The sequence below is a fragment of the Microtus ochrogaster genome, chromosome 22 (assembly GCF_000317375.1).
Source record: "Microtus ochrogaster isolate Prairie Vole_2 chromosome 22, MicOch1.0, whole genome shotgun sequence".
Taxonomy (NCBI): Eukaryota; Metazoa; Chordata; class Mammalia; order Rodentia; family Cricetidae; genus Microtus; species Microtus ochrogaster.
Genome location: NC_022023.1, coordinates 8741820 through 8762617, shown reverse-complemented (window position 1 = coordinate 8762617; position 20798 = coordinate 8741820). Strand labels below are relative to the sequence as shown.

Below are 20798 nucleotides of genomic sequence, written 5' to 3'. Positions count from 1 at the left end.
GTTGGGAGAATTCAGAGGCAGAGACATGCCCAAGGAACCATGGGACGCAGAGTGTAGAAGAGTAACCTGCATGCTGAAACTTGAAGCCTGATCAGAATGCTCTTGGGTATAGATGAGGAACGCAAGCAAAGAGAACAACATGTATAAATTCTGTGGGCTGTACAGAGCACGCTCCAAGTAAAAAGCTGTTGGTGGCAAGAAGGATATGGTTTTGTGAGGGGAAGAAGTAGGAGATGAGATTAGATTCTTCAAGCCAACGTCAGATTTAGATAAAAATCTCCCCACAAAGAGAAACAGCTGAAATCTGAGATTGTCTCTCAAACAAGCAGTGAGTGAAATAAGATCGCTGGAACAGAACTTGAGACAGGGACTTTTTCTATCTTTGCCAAGTCATCAGTGATTGGAATCATACCCGCATACAGTAGGTTCGTGGATACATATGGAATACATTATGTGCCTTGGCTCTGCAGTTCTATGAAGAGAGCCAGCCCTCGGTTCATGGATACATAGGGAATACACGAATACATTATGTACCTTGACTCTGTAACTACTGTGAGAAGAGAGCCAATCCAACTTCAAGAACATGACTCAAAACAATGAAATGGAGTGCTTAATTCTCAAGATCAAATTTGTGCAGACAGGTTCACTGCATTTGCCCAATGGCTAGATACACTAGGTTGAGATTTTCTACAGAGAGGCTATGATAGAGGATGGGCAAAACAGTCACTATCAATCCTGACCTCCATGCAGCAGGAAATACTCAAGCTGCAGGTCTGCGCTATCACAGACAAATGCAGGCACTATCTGCTTGCTAGAAACAGGAACTTAACTAGACTTGTCTGTCCAATGCTAAGCCACCAGTAAAGTTAACAATGCCTGATATGGATATGATCAGTGAGTGTGTAGAAGAAGAATTCTTGCATTTACTGCAAGAACATTCCATTTTGAAGAGTAAACTTCTTGCCAGGACAAATAGACACAACATACAACATACAAGCATTTCAAAAACAGCCCATCAATAGTGTATGATGCCATATCTCAAGACAAGTACTTATGTTTATAATATCCTGTTTTATTAAATATATTAAATTTATTAAATATTATTAAATGACATAATACTAATGTTCTTCCTTTATAATCTCTTGTTCTAAAGGTTACTTATTATGCAAAATATTCTCCTGATACCATTGTTATAATTATGTGCCAGGCCATATCCCAGAAATGGAGGTCAGAATCTACTGTAATGAAAATGGATGAAGACGCTCCCCTCTAATACCAAAACCAACCACACATCTTGCATAGAGGTAAGATTCATGCAATTTACAATCCATTCTGATAATCTACTACTTAAGGCGTGGGCCTGTACTGAATTCCCAAATCTTCATTAAAACTCTGTTTCTAAATTCATCAAAACCCTATGTACACTCCAGTTTAATTAATATCCCCTTACAAATATAGTGGCCAAGATTAAATTCTTTAGTGGTATATTGTGTTTTAATAAATAAAGCTTGCCTGAAGATCAGAAAGCAAAGCAGCCATACTAGTTACCCACTAAGGCCAGGGAGTGGTGACACATATCTTTAATCCCAGGACTCGGGAGACAGAGGCAGACAGATCTCTGTGAGTTCAAAGCCACCTTGGGCTACACAAGATTGAACTATCTAAAAGAGAAACAGAGATGACACAAATATGATCCCAGCACTTGGGATCACATGCCTTTAATCCCAGCAGTAGGGAGGTGGAGACAGGAGTGATATGGCTGGGTGGAGACAGGAATATAAAGGGGAAGAGACACAAACTGTAGAGTATGGAGTCTGAGGATTTATGGAGACAGAATCTCACCCTTTCAGTCTGGAGATTTAGTAGAGGTAAAAGGTCTCTCTAGTGTCTTGGCTGCTTTGCTTTTCTGATCTTCAGGTTGGATCCCAATATCTGTCTCTGGCTTTTTATTACCTGTGCTATGAATAGTATAATTGTATTATTTGGGGAAATGAATGATAGGGATCATTTGGCTGTCAGTAGCTCTCAACCTATTGGCCACAACCTCTACGGGGGTCGACCAACCCTTTCACAGGGGTTGCCTAAGACAATCAGAAATATCTGTTATTTATATTATGATTATAACAATAGCAAAATTACAGTTAGGAAATAGCAATGAAAATAATTTTATGGTTGGGGTTCACCATAACATGGGGAACTGTATTAAAGGGTCACAGGATTAGGAAGGTTGAGAACCACTGGGTTAAGTGAGATATATCAGACTCAGATAAATGTAAATGTTACTTGCTTTTTGTCATACACACAACCTAGTTTTCATATATATGTGGGGGATCATTTGAGTGGAAGAGGGGGATTTAAAGAGAATGGAGAACAAGAGAAGGTGATGTGGACAAAAAAACAAGTATTGCCTGTTTTCTCTTAAATGCAGAGTCTAGATTCAAATATCTATATAGATAAGTGAAGATATTTTACATGACAGCAGAAGGAAAAGTGAATGCGGCAGGAAGGGGACCAGCACAGTATATACTTTATTTCAGTATGGCAACTAACAAAATCAAGATGGGGACTGGGGAGCAAGCACCATGCTTCCCAGGAAATTGCTCTACCACTGACCTTTATCCTCAACCGAGAAACTGCATGCGTTAAGGAAGAACATGCAAGAACAATACTTTCTCATGATGCTAAAATATGAATCATCCTTGCCCTGGGAGAATCCTCTGCAAATCAAACTTGTGACACACACTAATTTAGAAAACATGCAAGGCTTTCCTTGTAGATGATTGTACTAAAAACACTATTTTGTTACACTGAAAAGTGCATGATTTTTAAAGGATATGGGAGGGGGGGTGAATTTTACCAAGTCCCCACATGAGCAGTGTCCGCCAAAGGAAGCAACTAAAGAAAGCAATCCTAAGTTCCTTTCCTCCTGGGGAACTCCGACATCCAATTTTCAATACTGATTCACTATAAAATGACCTCCAGGGACTTCTTATCATCATCTTAAAAATACACTCTACAGACTACGCATTGTTTGGAGCACTGTAAAAAAGATAAAGGAAGGGCAGAGGACATCCTCAGCTAAACCAAAACCTAGAACAATCACAGCAAGTTCAAAAGAGACCCTGTGGCTTCCTTTGATGACTTTCAGGTGTGCTGGCACTACACCAACATCTTTGATGACAACTGCCCAGAGTTAATAGGATGTACAAACAAATGGCCGTCACTGGCTAAACACACTGACAGGACACGCGTTTCTTGAGTCACCGCCATGGGGCAATCAGCAGAAATGTGCAGGTGAACAAGATGCACAGGGTCTTGTGTTCACGGTGCTTAGTGTCTGGCGGCAGATCACAGGAAAGGTGAGCACGCCATCAAATCCACAGCTTTCTTCTGACAGAGCATCACAGAGGTCAGTCAAAAAAGGGATAGGATAGCCTAGCATCAAAGCCCTGGGTTTGAGCCTCAGCACCCGAATAAAACAAAACAAGCATGGCTTACAACTCTGCTAGTACAAACTCCAAGAGAGAAAAAACGAAGTGGCACATTCAGAGGTAAGCTGACTAAGGTACCATAATTAGCCTGCCATTTAGACTTAGTAAAGCATCCCCTCCCTTGAAAACTACAGTGCTGGCAGCCTGCCATGAGATGGCAATCACCATCATTTGCCAGTGAGGTTTTCCTCCATGCCTCATCATTGGAGCTCATCATTGTGGAATGACCACTTTTACTCATCCTCAGAATAGATGAGATGCTGCTCTCCTCTCTCCACGTGCAAGTCAGAAAACTTCAACAAGCCCTGCAGGTAAACAAGCACGTGAACACTGAGGGAGAGCAAGAAAGAGAAATCAAGAGCCTGAGGAAGGCTAGAAGATGGAAATGTGTGTTACACACCTGCCCTTGTTTAAAAAAAAAAAAAAGGAAAGCTTTGGCAAGGAAGATCTGTAAACTATTGGCCTGTGGGAGTACGGAGCAGGAGACATCACCCAATGGACCACTCAGCATCCTGAACAGGTCTTTTCAGATACTTTGCCTCTACACAGGCAAGGCTAGGACTTGTGACTTTGCCATAGAAAAGTTTTATTTGAAGTTTATATTCAGTCATAAGAAGAGAAAGGCACCTAGGAAAAATCTGATGCATACCTGAGAAGGGTGTGGGGGTTCAAAGAGAGTCTTGCCATTACGTATATATGATTTTTATACAGTCTGTGATGCATTTGTTATCATGCTCACCTGTTACCCCTCCTGTCCAGTGCTCACTCCCAGTGAACCTCTCCCCTTTCCCGGTTAGTACCCCTTCTACTTTCACATTGCACCTCTGGAGAAGGGCACTCACGTGCCACAGCTCATGTACGGAAGTCAGAGGATGGCTGGTGGGTAAGCCTCACACTGCATCTTGAAACAGGGTCTCTTTGCTTTTTCAGCATTGTATAGACTTGGCTAACCTGGTCCACGAGATTGCAGGGTTTTCCTGTCTCCAACTCCTATCTTGCCGTAGAAGCCCTGGGACTACAGAGGCACTGCCATCCCTGGCTTTTTGTGAGCTGAGGGGATTCAAACTAAAGTCTTCACATTTGCATGACAAGTGCTTTGCCCATTTTCTTCGTAATGACCCAATGTTTTTCACTAGGGCTGCATGTTACAGGAACAGGGGCACCTTTCCAGCAACTACGCCACTAGAGAAAATGTTTCTTCCTTCTCTAGAAGCCATTACTACTGACAAATCCTCAGGGAGGGAGGGTGGGGCTTCATGAGGTGGGACATGGACCCCATCTTGTGCAGATAATTGCAGTTTCTGTGAGTTCAGAAGTCCAAGTGCCATGCTCTGCCCAACTACAATCCTTCCTTGGGCTTACATTCTTTCCACCCCTCTTCTGCAGTTTTCCCTGAGGCTAGGACAGGGCAACAGAGATGTCTTGTTCATGCCTAAGCATTCAACAGTTACTGATTCTCAGCCCTTTGAAGAGTTATGAGTCTCTGCAGTTACTGCTTTACTCTATAAGCATAAACACAATTATTAAGGATGCAATTTGACAGTTACATCATGCCCATTCATCAACCCAGCATCAGCAGCTTCCCCACTGGGGAATCTGACCTCCCTAGACAAGGGCTTTCCCAGGGTTTATAGAACCAGAAGTGGAGCCTCTCCTTTGGAACAAACCAACAGAAGGTTGCTTCCTCCTACAGCAGACTTGCCACTACTAGACTAGTGGCTCTGGCCAGCTAGTAGCTCTGCACAAAGGGTACACATTAAGTAAGACTGCTGATGACAATCCTCCCCTGGCAGCTTGGGTGGCAACTCTGAAACCATGAAGGCTAGCAGGCTGGAAGGAAGCCTCCATCTCGTTTGTTTGTTTTCTCTGTGTCCTGTAACCAGTGGCTTCTTCAGCTATAAGGTCTTATAATCTAGTTGTGGTGGGAAACCAACAGCCATGGCATTGGCCTACAATGTCTGGAAGCTTAAGGGACCGCCCTGACCAACTCACAGGGAGGCAGTCCACTCCTAACACTGGGATTTTCACTTAATGAAAGTGGCTTCTATGAGCAGCATTAGCCATTAGCCCAGGGTATCTCCAGCCAAACTTTTTTTATTAAGTTTTAAATTAACTTAGCAAGTGTCAGGATTGTTTTCAGCTTTACATACATCTTAACTCTGGCTAGGCCTCCCTAAATCCCATTCTCTCCTCCCTTCCTTGCCCCCACCTCCCTACAATAAACCTTAGAATCCTTTTTAAAAATCTCTTTATAAAAATACTGTCACTATGGAGGCAAGGTTTACAGTAAAGTTTTCTAGTTGTAACAACACTCTGGACTCTCCGCTGGTGAGAAAGTTCACTTAGACTCTAGAGTGAGGGGCTCTTTTTGCTCCTGATGCCCCCTTAATTTTCCCTGTGGAGTTTGTCTAAGAGATAAATGCCAAAGTCTCTTTTCCTCAAACAGAACCATCTTCCTGCAGAGGAAGTTGTTTTCACCATGAATTGTGTCTCCTCTGAATTCCCATCCTCATATATCTCTTTCCAACCTTATGTTCTTATCTTAGGCTCACCCTGTGGTAGGCCCGTTTCTAGCCTTATTTTGCCATTATGAGAAACATTTATCTTTGTATGAGCTAGTCAATGTTTTATAAGATAATAATGGACTATAAAATCAATTTATTGGGTCATGGCATCTTTTAAACAAAAGTTCATACCACTGAGCAACCAACCTACAGGTTTTCAAATAATTTTTATCTTAATAGAAAGGCGAAGTGCATTATGCCCCCTGTGAGTATAACTCTATATAAAGAACAATTACCTGTTAAATCACATTCCAAGAAATAATTACAGCTCAGACAGTCTCATAAATTAGAGCACATTTAGCAGCCAGGTGGATACCACAGACAGTAAATTGTAGGGTGGTGTGGAGAAAGATAGCTCCTACCTGGCCAGGTCAGTTGGAGAGAGTCTTGGAGGAAAATTAAAACTGAAGCGAGGTCCAGTATGTTGGACTAGAAGGGAGAAGCTAGTCTGGGGGGGAAGAACAGAGAGACTGAAAAGCTATTATAATGTAATCTGGAGTTACATGGAACAGGAGCTAACCCCGAGAAATGGAGACAAGTGGCATGAATGAGGCTGGGGAGTGGCTTGGTGGCACAGCATTTGCCTAGTTTGCAGCAAGGTCCTAAGTTGACTGGCGAGCATTGCAGAAAGGAAGGCGCTGACGTGAAGAGGCGGGTATAAACCAGGAAGAAATCATGAAAGCCTACAGTGGCTAGATCTGGGGGAAAGCTATGAAGATGATGAAATCAGGCAGTCCCAAGTGACTAGGCTAAGAGAGACAGGAAAAGTAGCAGAGCGGTTTTTAGAAAGGATTGTAAACACACTAAAACTTGTTACAATCTTTACTAGTCTGGGATACCTGTATCTGGGAAGGATGTTAGGGAATATAAGCATTTAGTCTTAAGGTGTTCAACCTGAAGAACCAAAGCCAGTTTTCATCAAGGTCTTTAGATAGAGCTTAAAAATCACTTGCATTATTATTTCAGTTCTCCAAAACTGAGCAAAGGTGGAGAGTCAAGACTTCTTAGAAGGTCAAGGAAAGATGCTCAGAATGCACAAGTCAAGCCAGGGAATGCATGTCCTCACCTAGAGTTGCCTGTACTTGTGAGCTGTGTGTTCAGAAAGATGAGTTTTGGTGCTACAGAATTTCCAGGTCCTCAGACAAGTAAGATAGAGGCAGATACACTCAGGATCGGAAACACTTGTGTACAAATTAGTATCCATGGGCTCCTGCCTTATAAAGAGTGGTTACGCCTTAGAAATTAGAGCACAGGCTTGGGCAAACAGAAGTCCCCTCTTAGCAGGAACTTCTCATTGTCATGAAAAGACAAAGGTCCAGGGAAAGAAAGGAAGTCCATCAGCACCAAGGACAAGAGAGCTGTCACCCTGCTTTTCCCTGCTGTGTCCCTTGAGCTGCTCCCTCAGAGGAAGAAGCCATCAGCCTCAGGAAGTGGCAGAGATTTCCGAGTGTTTAAAAGGACAGTGTCTGCAGCATGACCCTGCCTCAAACTACACAGAAATAAAAATCGACCAATCGACCAAGAATAACAAGTACTTCCTTACTCTCCTATCTGATGAGTCAGAGTCATTGTCTGGCCTGCCGTTCTTTGTTTAAATGGGGTAATTAAACCACAGTGTAGTTGGCCAGACTTACTGGGTGTAGACCAATATAGCACGCTTTTTATCATCTGTGGACTCCTATAGAATACTTCCCTAAATGACACCTGTATCAAAGTGTCTCTCACACACACACACAACACACATGGTGGGGAAAAGAATGTGAATTAGTAATAATGGCACTTATTAAAACTTAATAACTTTTAAAAGCATTTCCTCAAAGCCGCAATGCTGTATAACAGAGTGGGAAGAGAAAGGAGTTAGAAGGCACCAGAGGATATGAAAGACCTTCTGCGGGGACAGAATCTCCACCATTGCTGGGACCCCAGAGCCCCATCTCAAACCTCACTATAACAAAAGGAAGACTGGGAAATGAATTTCATCACCAGATAATGCCTGTCCCTTAGACTCATTCTAATTCCAAAGAGAAACATTTTACAAGCTAATTAATTTCTGTCTTCAGATTAGGAGCCCTCCGAGTTGTCAACAACCTCACATCCTTTCCAGAGGAAGTACCTGAATCATACCGAACTATCAGAGGTCATGTTCCTGTGATAGCCCCTGTGCATGTTCACTGATTTGTGTATATTTCCTCCAATTTCATCTGTGTTCTAATTTATTCCAGCAGACCTTCAGGGGGCAAAGGAAAGTTTTCTTCTCATCTCCAAACAGCACGTCCTAAATGCAGCACTGCTCAAAGGAAGCTCCCGAGGAAATCAGACATTGACAACCTGGGTTTTCCTGACATGTCCGCCTATAAAATGTGAGTGGGAAGATGCATGACACCGTGGGCTTGGCGGAGGCGGGACTAGCTGGAGACCCGTTCTCACCAGTGGTAGCACAGCTACTTGAGTGAGGAGTGCATGTGAGGACAAGTGAAGATTTCTACAAAATTAGCCTTGTGCTTTAACAAAATCATATTTCCTTTAGCTCTCTAGTGCACTTGAATGGGAGACAATTAGCCACCATACAAGTATTTTTAAATGTGTATGTGTGCACACACATGCATGTACATGTGTACACACATACATGCCATGACCATGCTAAGTACAAACTCCACCAATGAGATACACCCCCTGCCAGCAATGACGCAATGACCTTTAAGAAGGCATTTTTCTCTTTTGTTTTATTGTGCGTATGTGTGTTTCCATCCATGTGTAGAAGCCAGAGAACAACCTCAGATGTCACTCCTCAAAACCTATCTACCTTATTTTGAGACAAGGTCTCTCACTGGCCTGGAGTTACCTGAACAGGCAGTCGACAAGCCCAAGGGATGCTCCTGTCTCTGCCTTCCTGTGCTGGAATGAGGAGCATACACCAGGATGCTCATATTTTTTTTTTTTTTTTTTGAAACATGAGTTTCTAGGCATCAAGCTCAGGTCCTCATGCTTCCAAAGCAAGCACTAAACTGAGATAGCTGCTTGGCCCACCTTTTTCTTAATGTTTTAATTTTCACCCTATCAACAGCTACAGTCTATATGCCAAAGGAAGAAAAGCAGCGAATTAATTGTCAGCATCTGAATCTCCTTATAGGTGAGCTGGAAGGAGGGCTAAAATAAACTTCTAGGGACAGCTTGAGGACTGTCAAGAGGAGCACGGTGAAAACAAACAGACCTTTTTATCTGATAATTAGTTCATCAAGAAGAAACAAAAGCTAGACATAAATTTACGTAGCTATCACCATCTCCATATAAACGGCTCTTTCCTACTTCAGTGTATATCAATGTGGACGAGAGGAAGAGCACAAGCTACAGATTAACAAGAGTTGTGGAGACAATATATGCTAAGTGCAATAATGTTCGGTGCCATGGGAGAGCACAGGTGATGTCAAAAAATATGGTCCAGTTTTTCAAAAGGAATAGAAGTCAGGTATGGCGGCACACCCTGTAAACTAGGCATGGTGGATGCAGAGACAGGTGGATCACAGTTTGAGCCTATATGCACTGAGGATCTATCTCAAAAACAAAGGGGCAGGGGCACTAACAGAAGGGTACAAAGCAAATACCCTAACATAAGGCAAGATAAGACACCTGCCACCAGAAAAGTATAAAGAGCTACCCAGCCGTACGCTACAGATGGGCAGGGGCAGTGTCTGCGAGGGAGCTTTAGAAACAGACCAGTGGATGAGGCTGATAAGGGCAGGAAGGGCAGGGCTAACCGAGAGACAATGGGAGGTAACAATGTGGGCTGGGAACAGAGACGGGAAAGGAATGAACGTGTGTGGAGAGCAGATTAGAAACTGGAGGCACAGAGTGAAAACCCATCAATGCAACCAGATTCTGTTCTCCCCCCCCCCAATTCCTCCCTTGGCCTAAGACAGCATCTCACGCCGTACTTCAAGCTGACTTGAACTCATGACAACCCTCCAGTCTTGGTCTTCCAAGTGCTAGGATTACAGGCACGAGTCACCAAGCTAAGCTCAGGATAGTGTTCTTAATAGGCAACCCTGGCACATTCTGAGCAGAAGAGTGACTTGATTTAGATGATGAATGTGACCCATCGGGACAATAGTAGAAAGGGATCTACGGAGACAACCAACTGGTCTTCTTTTCCAGAAGTTAGGGTGCCACAGCAATGGGGTTACAACAGTGGGGGTACACAAATGAAAATAATAGACGACAGATGGATTCAACACTAACATTACAAGTGAAAAGATTACAAGAGAAACAAGAGTCCAAAATAACTGACACCTCAGGTTCTCAGGTTTTCTTTCTGCTCAGGTCCAAGGTCCTTTCCTCAGAGAAACTGTCCTCACACACGGCACACAGACACATAAACACACCACACCCTCCCACATATTTGTTTCAAGATAACCATTCCAAGTGTAATCGGTTTAATTACTTTGTGTGGATAGGTGTTTTGCCCTCATGGGTTCTGTGCACCTGTGTGAGGTACCTTTGGAGAAGAGAAGAGGACATTAGACCCCTGGAACATTAGATGGTTGTGAGCAGTCATGTGGGTGCTAGGGATTGAATCTTGGTCCTCTGAAAGAGCAGCCTGTATGTAACCACGGAGCCATTGCTCCAGTCCCCCAGCTATAATCTTCTTAGCTTGTTATATTTTTATGGCCCAGGCAGAAAATGAGCTCCTAAGGAGAAGTCAAACTGCTGTGTCCAAAGCCATGCTTAATGTATATAAACATATCCTCAAATGTTTTGTAATAATTGGCCTGCAGAGAAAGAGTCAAACCTATAAGAAACTTCACATAGAAATATCAGGGGGGCAGACTGGAATAGTGATTAAAATAGCTAACTCCTGTGGTCCCATTTCCTCATGAATAAATTAGAGATATTAGGACCAAGATAGGGCCACTTTGAAAACGACTGAAGTGCTTGGAACACTGCCTAGGACACAGAAATAGCTTAAATGGTATCTATTATTTACGACTGGGATTATTTGTGTCAGGGGGATGGACACAGGGAGGAGAAAATTAAGCTGGGCGCAGAACAGTTGGGGTGAGAGACCACCTAGAAAGGGTTTGACAATGACCTAAAAGCAGCAATGGGGGAACTGCGGGGCAGGGGGGATGGAACCGTGGGGGAAACTGGGAGTAACCATGGGAGTAAGTGAGTGAGCACCTTGCTGCTGCAGTCAGACTAAAAGCAGACGGATGGGCGAGGTAAAGGGTTGGAGCAAATGACAGCTCTGGTCGGATTTCTGTGGCTTTCACTCCCTTTCAGACACACCCTCTTGGCAATCTTACTGGTTCTTCCCCTCTATTCCTCTTGTAATCATGGAGAAATGAGGTAGGAAAGGACATTTTTTTCCTCCTTTTATTAATTCTTGTCCTGGTTGTAAACAAAAGACAAGGAAGTAAAAGAGAACAGACGCGAAGCTGCCATGGGGGCACAGTAAAGGAGAAACGAGAGAGACTATGTCTACCCGGGTCAGAGCCATGGTACTGATGGCCTCAGAGTGCCCAGGCCTAGGCACTGTCAGTCAAAACAAAGCAAATTTTTATTATACCTTTTTAAACCGATCATTTCATGACTCATTGTAATTTAAAAGATATTGAGAAGTAGAAAGTACAGATGAGATTTCACCGACTGCGGATATTCCACCACTGCTAAACCACCCTTCACTCTGCGCAGTTATAGACAAACTTGCGAGCGCACTGGGACCTGTCAAGTGATGGTGTGGCTCTCAGTACCATCCCATTACTGCTCCCTGAGTTGGGGTGGCCTTCTCTTTGTTTTCAAGTCTTCCTTCTTCCTCCCCAGCTCCTGCACTAACATGTCGTCATGGAGCTAGCCAACCTTGGCATCCCTCTCATACAATCACCAGTGACCTGTTCTTTTCCCCTCTTCCACATGAGTACCTTGTTTACTACCATTCCATGGAACACCTTTGGATTTTTTTTTTCATTTATCTTGCTGCATTTTCTTCCATCTTCCAATAATTTTGTCTTCTGCTTGATCACTACCTCTTCTTCAAATCCTAGATCTTGTCATTCCCAATAACTCCAATCTTGAGTACTCTGAAATGTCAGGCATTCATCTTTCTTCTTTCATTGAAGCTTACTATTTCTACCATGCGTCCCTAAACCCTTCAACCTCACGATTCCTTCACGCCACTCATCCTTACCCCCCTGCTCACACAGCTGAAGTACCATGGCCAGTGGCTGCAATCATGCCCTTGACATGCTCTACGGCCCTGTCGCACTGATCTAGGCTGGCCAGGTCACCAAGTGCTCCTCCCGCCCCTGCCTCCTGACTGGCAGGAACTGCAAGCGCTCTTCACCACGCCCAGCTAAGATGAGCATCTACAAGAAAACATCTTCGCTGCCTCCTCGGTTGTTCTTTTCCATCCATGACTTTACAGCTTATCTGCATATGAAGAGGCTCAAATGTTTCCTGCTCCACCTGTCCAATGAACTCCTGACTCAAACAGCAGGTCTAGGAACAAGTTCTTCGTCTCCTCCCGTGCCCAAACTTACTCCTCCCGAAGCTTTCCCCATCTTAGTAAGTGACAATTTCATCTTCCAATCCTTTCGGGTCAAGAAACCATGGAACCATCAACCTCTACTTACCTCTCAGCCCACATCTATACATCAACTGTACCTCTCTACTGTATCTTCAAAGAAATTCCTGACCTTGAACCCTTCTCACACTTCAGCTACTAGTCTACTAATTTAATCCAACACTGACATCTGAATCCTTTTTCAGTAGCCTACTCTTTCTGCTCCACCCAGTTCTCCTCCATAGTCCATCAACACAATAGCCAGCTCACATCTGTTAAAACATATGTCACTCTGCTACTATTGATGCTCAAAAGGCTTCTCACTTAATCCTCAGTAAAGACTCAATTCCTTACAATAGTCAAGGTTCCCATGCAGTCTGTCCCCCTTTCTACCTTCCTACCCTGATTATGAAAGACACTGGTCCATGTTCAGCACATGGGCTGGTGGGTGGGTAAATGACCAAGTACAGCAGTCATGAGTACCATCTCTCCCCCAAGGCGCTCCAAAACTTCTTGTCTCTCTACTCTGTGGCTTAGGACCATTGATTAACCAGCCCAAGCCAAGAAACTGTGAAAAAGAAATAATCTGTGTTAAGTTCTCTGTGGATCATGTGCTTGACTTTCCATGGTCCCTTTTTATACTTTCCAGTCATCATGAAAACACATGTTGAAAGGAAGACTCGGTCAGCCCCTTACTCATACGTGAGGTCACTGAAGTTTGGGGGTTTTACTATAGCAGCACAACCTGGCTTATTCTGACAGGCATTACAAAATAAGAGAGTGACTCTTTGGAGTTTTTCCAGAAAAACAAAATATATGATATAACTAGAGGGCACAAGGTTCTTGTAGTGCCAGAGAAGCCGAATAGTTCAAACACATGGGTTGTCTGTTTTCTGCCCACAAAGCTGGGAATGGATGTAATTAACAGCCTGGTGACCTGTGCCATCTGTAGGGCCAGGTCACACCTGGCTGCCCCAGACTCTTCCTCCCTAGACCTTTATCTTTAGAGGCATTCTTCTCAGTCAATAACACCCATCAGCATGGGAAATGTAACTTATACTTTACAACAGCCTAGGTGACTTCTGTTCTGCCTGTGAGGCCAGGCCAAGCCTGACTCACCCACAGACTATAAGGTTTATCTCAGTCATTTAGAAAATAATCACTACAAGACATAGGGTAATTGTCAGGATTGTACTTTTGGTGTTTTTTTTTTTTTTTTTTTTTTACCCATCTTTTTTTTTTGAGACGGGTTTCTCTGTGTAGCTTTGGAGCTTGTCCTTGATCTCACTCTGTAGATCAGGCTGGCCTCAAACTCACAGAGATCTGCTGGCCTGTACCTCCCGAGAGCTGGGATTAAAGGTATATGCAACCACCACCCAGCAACAGTACCCATCTTTATAGAAGAGGCCAAAGAGTTTGCAAAGAGTTTCAATGTAAACATGTCCTAAACTTTGTTGTATACATGGGATTGTTAATTATCATCAGAAACTTTTTCCAAAATTCTGCTGTGCTTAATTTAAATATGACTAAAATAAACTGCCGAGTGTCAGACTCTAAACCAACACCATCTAAGTAGTGTTGAACCGGATTTCTTTCATGCCTCATGCGGATCATGACTCGGCTAACCCTGGGGTTTGCAGAGACCCCACAATACTGTCGGGGAATATTATTTTCAGGTGTGTGACTTTTGTTTATTCTGCATTTGTTTAATTCTGTGAAGCTGTGATTCTTTGCCTGTCTAAAACACCTGATGGTCTAATAAAAAGCTGAACGGCCAATATTGAGGCAGGAGCAAGGCTGGGCGGGGCTGGCAGGCAGAGAGGATAAACAAGGAGAACTGAGGAAGAGAAGAAGCGATGAGAGAACAAGGAGAGGAGGACTCGGGGGGCCAGCAACCCAGCCTCTCAGCCAGTCATGGAGGATATACAGAAGTAAGAAAAGGAAAAGCCCAGAGACAAAAGATAGTTGGGATAATTTAAGTTACAAAAGCTAGAAAGAAACAACCGAGCTAAGGCCAGTCATTACTAAGTAAGAATAAGTTGCCATGTGTGATTTATTTGGGAGTTGGGTGGTGGACCCCCCCAAAAAGCCAAAAGAGTAAAGAGCAAAAACAACACACAACACAGTACTCTTCCCTATCAAGTAGGATAGTAGTAGCATCTACTCACAGTATGGCTATTAGGATTAAATAAGTGAATGTTTACTAAATAGTCACCATATTACCTAAAACACATAAAGTTCTCAGTAAGTTCCAGCAGATTTCTACAATACCAATATTCTAGACACATGCTCTATATTTCATTTTACTCTTCTGCTTTTTTCACTTTAATTTGTGGTCAATTTTTTCAATTCAAAGTTTCTTAATGATCTGTACCATGTAAATCAAGTATCTGCCTGTGATCTCATCAGGGAGTCTGAGGGAAGAGGATCTCAAAATCTAAGTCAATATATAATTGGCAGCAGGACTCCATCTCAAAAGGGGGTGGGGGCAAACACCTACCTACCACGTGGTAGCACAGTACAAGGCACTAGAAGCCAGGATAAATAAGACATACTGTAAGGACTTTTCCTTACTGATGCTCTTTCTTCTCCAACTGGCCTACAACCAAGCAAACAGAAGCCACAAATATACGGTAGTAAAAATGACAAATGTTGAATTGAAATGTACTTTGTAGTTTTATTTATATCTCCTTCAAAGTCAGGATGAAAATACTGCCTAGGAGCAACTCACCAAGGGCAATGAACATTACGGCTAAACCCAGAACCTGTGCCACCCTGCTGTCCTCATGCAGAGCACCACAGGCTAGAGGCACTAGGTAGGCAGAATTCAAGGTGCATTAGCGATGGGCACAGCCAACCTCATTCCAAAGGTTAGTAAAGGATAGTTGAGAGAGTTAAGAAACTGGCCAAGACCAGGTCACAAGTTAGTGGAAGGGCTGATTCCAGAACACAGACTGAAGTGTTCTGTGTCTAAACCCCATAGAGCACAAAATGTGCCAACAGTGAAAACCCTAAAGTTGATTTGTATTTAGTAGCATTTTAACATGGGCTGGAGAGATGGCTCAGCGGTCAAGAGCACTGCCTACTCTTTCAAAGGTCCTGAGTTCAATTCCCAGCAACCACATGGTGGCTCACAACCATCTGTAATGAGATCTGGTGCCCTCTTGAGGAAGAGTTGTCCTCATTAACTTAGACCATGAAACAGAACCACCACTTACAGGGTGCCCACACATGCGTCAGCATTGCCAGGGCATAAATTACATTCATCTCACTCATTCACATTTTAATATTAGCTGATAAAACAGTAGGCACTCAGCTACTAGAAAGAATTACCATTTTAGTAGTCTGATTAATAAAAGGTCATTCTAACAATGTCCATTACCAAATTTTCCCTTCACATTTTGCCAAAACTCAAAATAGCATAGAGAAAAAAAAAACAGAAATAGTTTGGTATTCTTTTTACATGTCTACCTGAGAGAAAAATTACTTCAAGAAAGAAAAGCATTAATCCCTTTGCTACAATCCTGTAAGCTTATAAAACAAGAGTTTCAAATAAAATGCAATAGAAAAGGCTCAAAGAGATCTTCACCTTTCCCAGAATAACAATTTTAGCTATAAGGAATTGTTAAATATATTATTCTGGGTGGAAAGAAGTAAATTAAAGCACTAAGCAACAGAAAGATAAAAATAATTATTGCTTAGCTGTTACTGACTGGCCAGTGGTTCGCACTGCTAGAAAAGCACTTTGCATGCTAGAGTGTGCACAGATCAGCACATTCCTAACAAACCCGTGAGGTGTGCAGTACAGTTATTACCACTTGCTAACTATATAAACAGGGGCTACCTCCGAGCAGCTCATCAGTTTACTCAGGGCAAAACCAGAATTCATTCCAAAGCTATTTGTCTCTAGAGCTTGTGCTGCTAATTATTACCATGTTTAACTTCCACCCAGCTCCCTGCCCTCCACCATGTAGATCAAGCACATCATCCCTAAGAGGCCAGCTCCATGAGCTCCAATACTCCATCCAGAAACTCCATCGTCAAACATAGCAACAGCTAACAATTCATACAACAATAGCTGTGCTCCAGGTCCAAGGGAAGGTCAGCAACAGAAACCAAAAACGAGGGGAAAGAAGAGAAAAAGATCCATATCCTCTTGCATATCCATATCCTCTTGCAAGCAGCTCCCGACAGCTTCATTTTAGTGGACATGGGTATCTGGGGCAAAAGTTGAGAAGGGGAACCGCAAACAGGAACAGAAAGCAGAACTGAAATGATGTACATACGTCAAAATACCCCAGCCCACTGATGTGCTCACCCCACAAATAAGGAAGGAGCTGGGGAGGGCCTGCAGGGGCCAGTGGTCATGAGGCCCACACTGGAACGAGAGACAGACTTACAGAAATGCTGGCCGACAGTTAAGGGGAATACAGCTGGGTGCAGATGACCAGCAGGCTCCAGAAGAGACATAATCACAACAGTCCTGAGTTAGGCCAATGACTGAGCAACCAGGTGGATAAAGTACTCGAGCAGAAATAAGAGATAAGAAATTTGAGGTGATAAAAACAAAAGACGCCATTCTGGGCACAGGCAGAATTAAGAAATCTGGCAGAAAAAAAGCTGTTCTTTGTGCTGGGGGTCAAGGTGACCCTTGACTTTACCCTATTTACACATCTGCCTTGCTCGCTAACTACACCTAGAATGACATACTGCCTTGGAGCCTTCTTCTACTTCTAAGAATACACTTTTAGCTGGGCGGTGGTGGCACATGCACTCGGGAAGCAGAGGCAGGCGGATCTCTGTGAGTTCGAGGCCAGCCTGGTCTACAAGAGCTAGTTCCAGGACAGGCACCAAAAACTACAGAGAAACCCTGTCTCTCAAATAAAAAAAAAAAAAAAAAAAAAAAAGACTTTAGTTAAGAATTATAAATGGCTGGAGAGATGGCTCAGAGTTTAAGAGCACTGGCTGCTCTTCCAGAGGTCCTGAGTTCAATTCCCAGCAACTACACAGTGGCTCACAACCATCTATACTGAAATCTGGTGCCCTCTCCTGGTGTGCAGGTGTACATGCAGGTAGAACACTATACATAATAAATAAATCTTTAAAAAAATTTGTATGTTTAAGTGGGGGCTAGACAGATAGCTATCAGTAAAGAGCCTGAGTTCTGAATCTCCCCCATATTCACACTCTCTAAAAAACATGGCTTATGTCTATAATCCTAGAGCCTAAGAGGCAGAAACAGGAAAATCTCTTGAGCTCATGGGCCAGCTAGCCTGAATTCAGTGAGAAATCCTGTCCCACAAAGTTAGATGGGGAGCAATTGAGGAAGAAAACTCCTGCAAACATCCACACATATGTACAGGTGTATACACCACATGCACACACCCACACGAACATGTACATATAACACAATTATACATACAAAAAAGTATAAATGGGGTGGAGATGTAGCTCAGTGGTGCTTGACTGACAAGCTCAAAGCCCCGGGTCTAATTCCCAGCAACACATAAAGCAGACATGGCAGTAAAAAAGTGTCTGACGGTATAAACTCTGTTCAAGTTTTATGAAGTTTTACTGAGTAAACTCAAACATACTTGCCAACTCCTGAAAATCTCTTTTAAAGGTCTTAAATTATATTAAACAGTAGAGGGGATGGGGGGATGGCTCACTGAATAAGAGCATTTGGTGTGAGAGCATAGGGACCCGAGTTCAGATCAAAGCATCCACATAAAAAGCCAGCCATGGCCCCACACTTCCCTGCAACCCCAATGGGTGAAGACAGGGGGATCCCTGGGACTAACAGCCTGCTAAACTTCCAGGTTCAATAATAGAACCTGTCTCAGGGGAATAATGCAGGGAGTGATGGTGCACGACACCTGACCTCCTCTTCCCCGATTCATATGTGCACTCACTAGTGTAACTTCACACACACACACACACACACACACACACACACACACACACACACGAGAGAGAGAGAGAGAGAGAGAGAGAGAGAGAGAGAGAGGACAAAGGAAAACAAATTAGCATCACTCTATCCCTCCACCCTTCCGTTCCCCCATGCATTACTCCCAGAGAGAGTTTAGAGACCACATGCTCTATACCCCACTCCCTAACTTTTCTGCTAAGAACTGGATGCTATAAAGAGTTACATATGTGTAACAAAACACTCCAAAAAGTTCCAGTACAAAGATTAGGGATAGTTCAAGGGTGAAAGGCCTTGAGTACAATTTTGGTTTTGTACAATAACGAACAAAAAAAAATGTGTTTATTTTTAAATCCCAGTATAAAGAAAGCAGATAGAAACAGAACACTTCAAGGGTGGGGGCCAGGGAAAGAGGAGTTTCCAGGGTTCCTAACACAGCCTTCATTCCAGCACGACCCAACTAGCCTCCACAGCAGCAGGCTCTACAGAAAGGGTTTCTCAGGGAAAGTATAAGAAGCAATGCTCTTGACTCCACCTCAATGTACAAATGAGGAACTATACTGCAGGAGACTAAAGGAGCTGCCTCAGAAAGACTCTGCTACCTCTGCTAAAATTACAATAGTTTCTCTTTTTCATAAACCCAAATTTCTAGGGTTTTTTTTTTTTAACTTCAAAATTAAACTGTTCTACAACCCCATGCGGTTCCTCTTCCCCAAACTCCTATTCAAACTTCCCGTCTATCATCAGGCATTGATACCTGCCAACTTCAGACAGCTCCTCTGCTAGGGGAGTGTTATCCGCCTTCATTTCACCGTCACTAGAACCTTCAGTAAGTCAAGAAACTAACTGTAACCTGTTCAGATCCCAAAGTTAGGCCAGAGCTTGCTGAGAGTTCTAAAGCCAAGCTCAGGCTCTTGGATTCTTTTTCTAAACCCAGTGCCTTGCACATTCAAGCCTACAGCGACTCCTGGAAATATATCTAGGGTTCCTTGTCATTTCAGAGGACACAGGTACTTTAACACTGAGACTGGTGGGCCAAGTACAAAGGCACTGGAGAAGCCTGGCTTGAATGGGTGGACTCAAGCTAAAGAGTAGGGACCTGATCCTGGCACGCTCCTCAGATGTGGATGCAGACCTTCAACCTCCAGAGGTAACATTGGAACTGAGAGGAGCAGTTTAGTGAAGAAAGCAGGCTGGCGCTTTACGGTGCTGGTATTATATAGTAGGTACATTAGAATTCGTGTTCAGAGAACTAGAGGTCAAGGTTAGTCGCCACACAATAGAATTCCAGCTCCGAGACCTGGACTCCAAGGTTAGTCTCCAAAATTCGGTTTTGGCCAAGGAAAAATAAAGAATTTAGATTAAGGAATCCTCTGAGAGCTGGTTGTGAAGTGTGACTTTTTTTTTTTTTAATGTAACCGGACCTCCACAACTGGAGGAAGAAATTTCTTTTGGTCTTTGTTGGGGAACATGGAAACATTTTTATTGATAAATTTTAAATTAGGGCTTAGGGCTACCCTCCAGAAACTGTGAACTAAAACCAAAGTAAGTCCTAAGCATTAGAGTCTGAATTTGGAGGTGGGCGGCGGTCTCCATTCAGTTTTACCAGCCAAGCAAGGTACGGGCGGTTGGTACCTGGGACTTGGAACCCCTACTTCCCAGCCTCCGCTTACCTTCTGTTGGAAGTAAAGAACCGAGTAGTTATGGGCTACGGCAGGGTCGGATGTGGGGTTGGTTGGCAAGCGCAGGCTGCCGAGGGTCTTTAGCCCAGACCGGATCGTCGTGGCGGCCCCAAGTGATAGCAAAGGCAGGAGCAGGAGAGCCCGGCAGCCCATGGCTCAGGCTGGCAGCCTCAGGCTGGGCAGCTAGAGAAAGAGGGCTACCGGCCAGAGCGCCCAGCCTAAGCCGGGCCCAGCTCGGAGCTCCGCCCGCTGCAGACTAGCTCCTCCCTCCGGGACACCCAAAGCCAGGCAGCTCCTGATCCCACCGGCGTCGCCGCCGCTACCCCTTGTCACTCGCCTTCCCTCTCCTCCCCGCCCACCTCCACTGCGGTCAACGTCTACGTCGGCCTATATCCCGCAGGGCTTTGGCCCGTCCTCATCTATGGCTCCCCGAACCCTATCGCTTCTCTAGGTCACGCCATAGTTCTGCCTTTATAGTCACATAGCCACCTTCACACTGTTCCCGCAAATCCTACATAATGGAGAGAGAGAGAGAGAGAGAGAGAGAGAGAGAGAGAGAGAGAGAGAGAGAGAGAGAGA

The 20798-nt window shown here is 43.8% G+C and overlaps 1 protein-coding gene across 1 annotated transcript in view; it reads right to left on the bottom strand.

Annotated features, from left to right (window-relative positions):
- Positions 1-20792, bottom strand: part of Prcp (prolylcarboxypeptidase) — a 47159-nt gene extending 26367 nt beyond the window's left edge. Inside the window, exon 1 of the mRNA XM_005357604.2 lies at positions 20211-20792. Within this exon, the coding sequence (XP_005357661.1) occupies positions 20211-20372 (162 nt within the window). The 5' untranslated portion in view covers positions 20373-20792. The remainder of the gene's footprint in view (positions 1-20210) is intronic.
- Between the last annotated feature and the right edge of the window lie 6 nt (positions 20793-20798).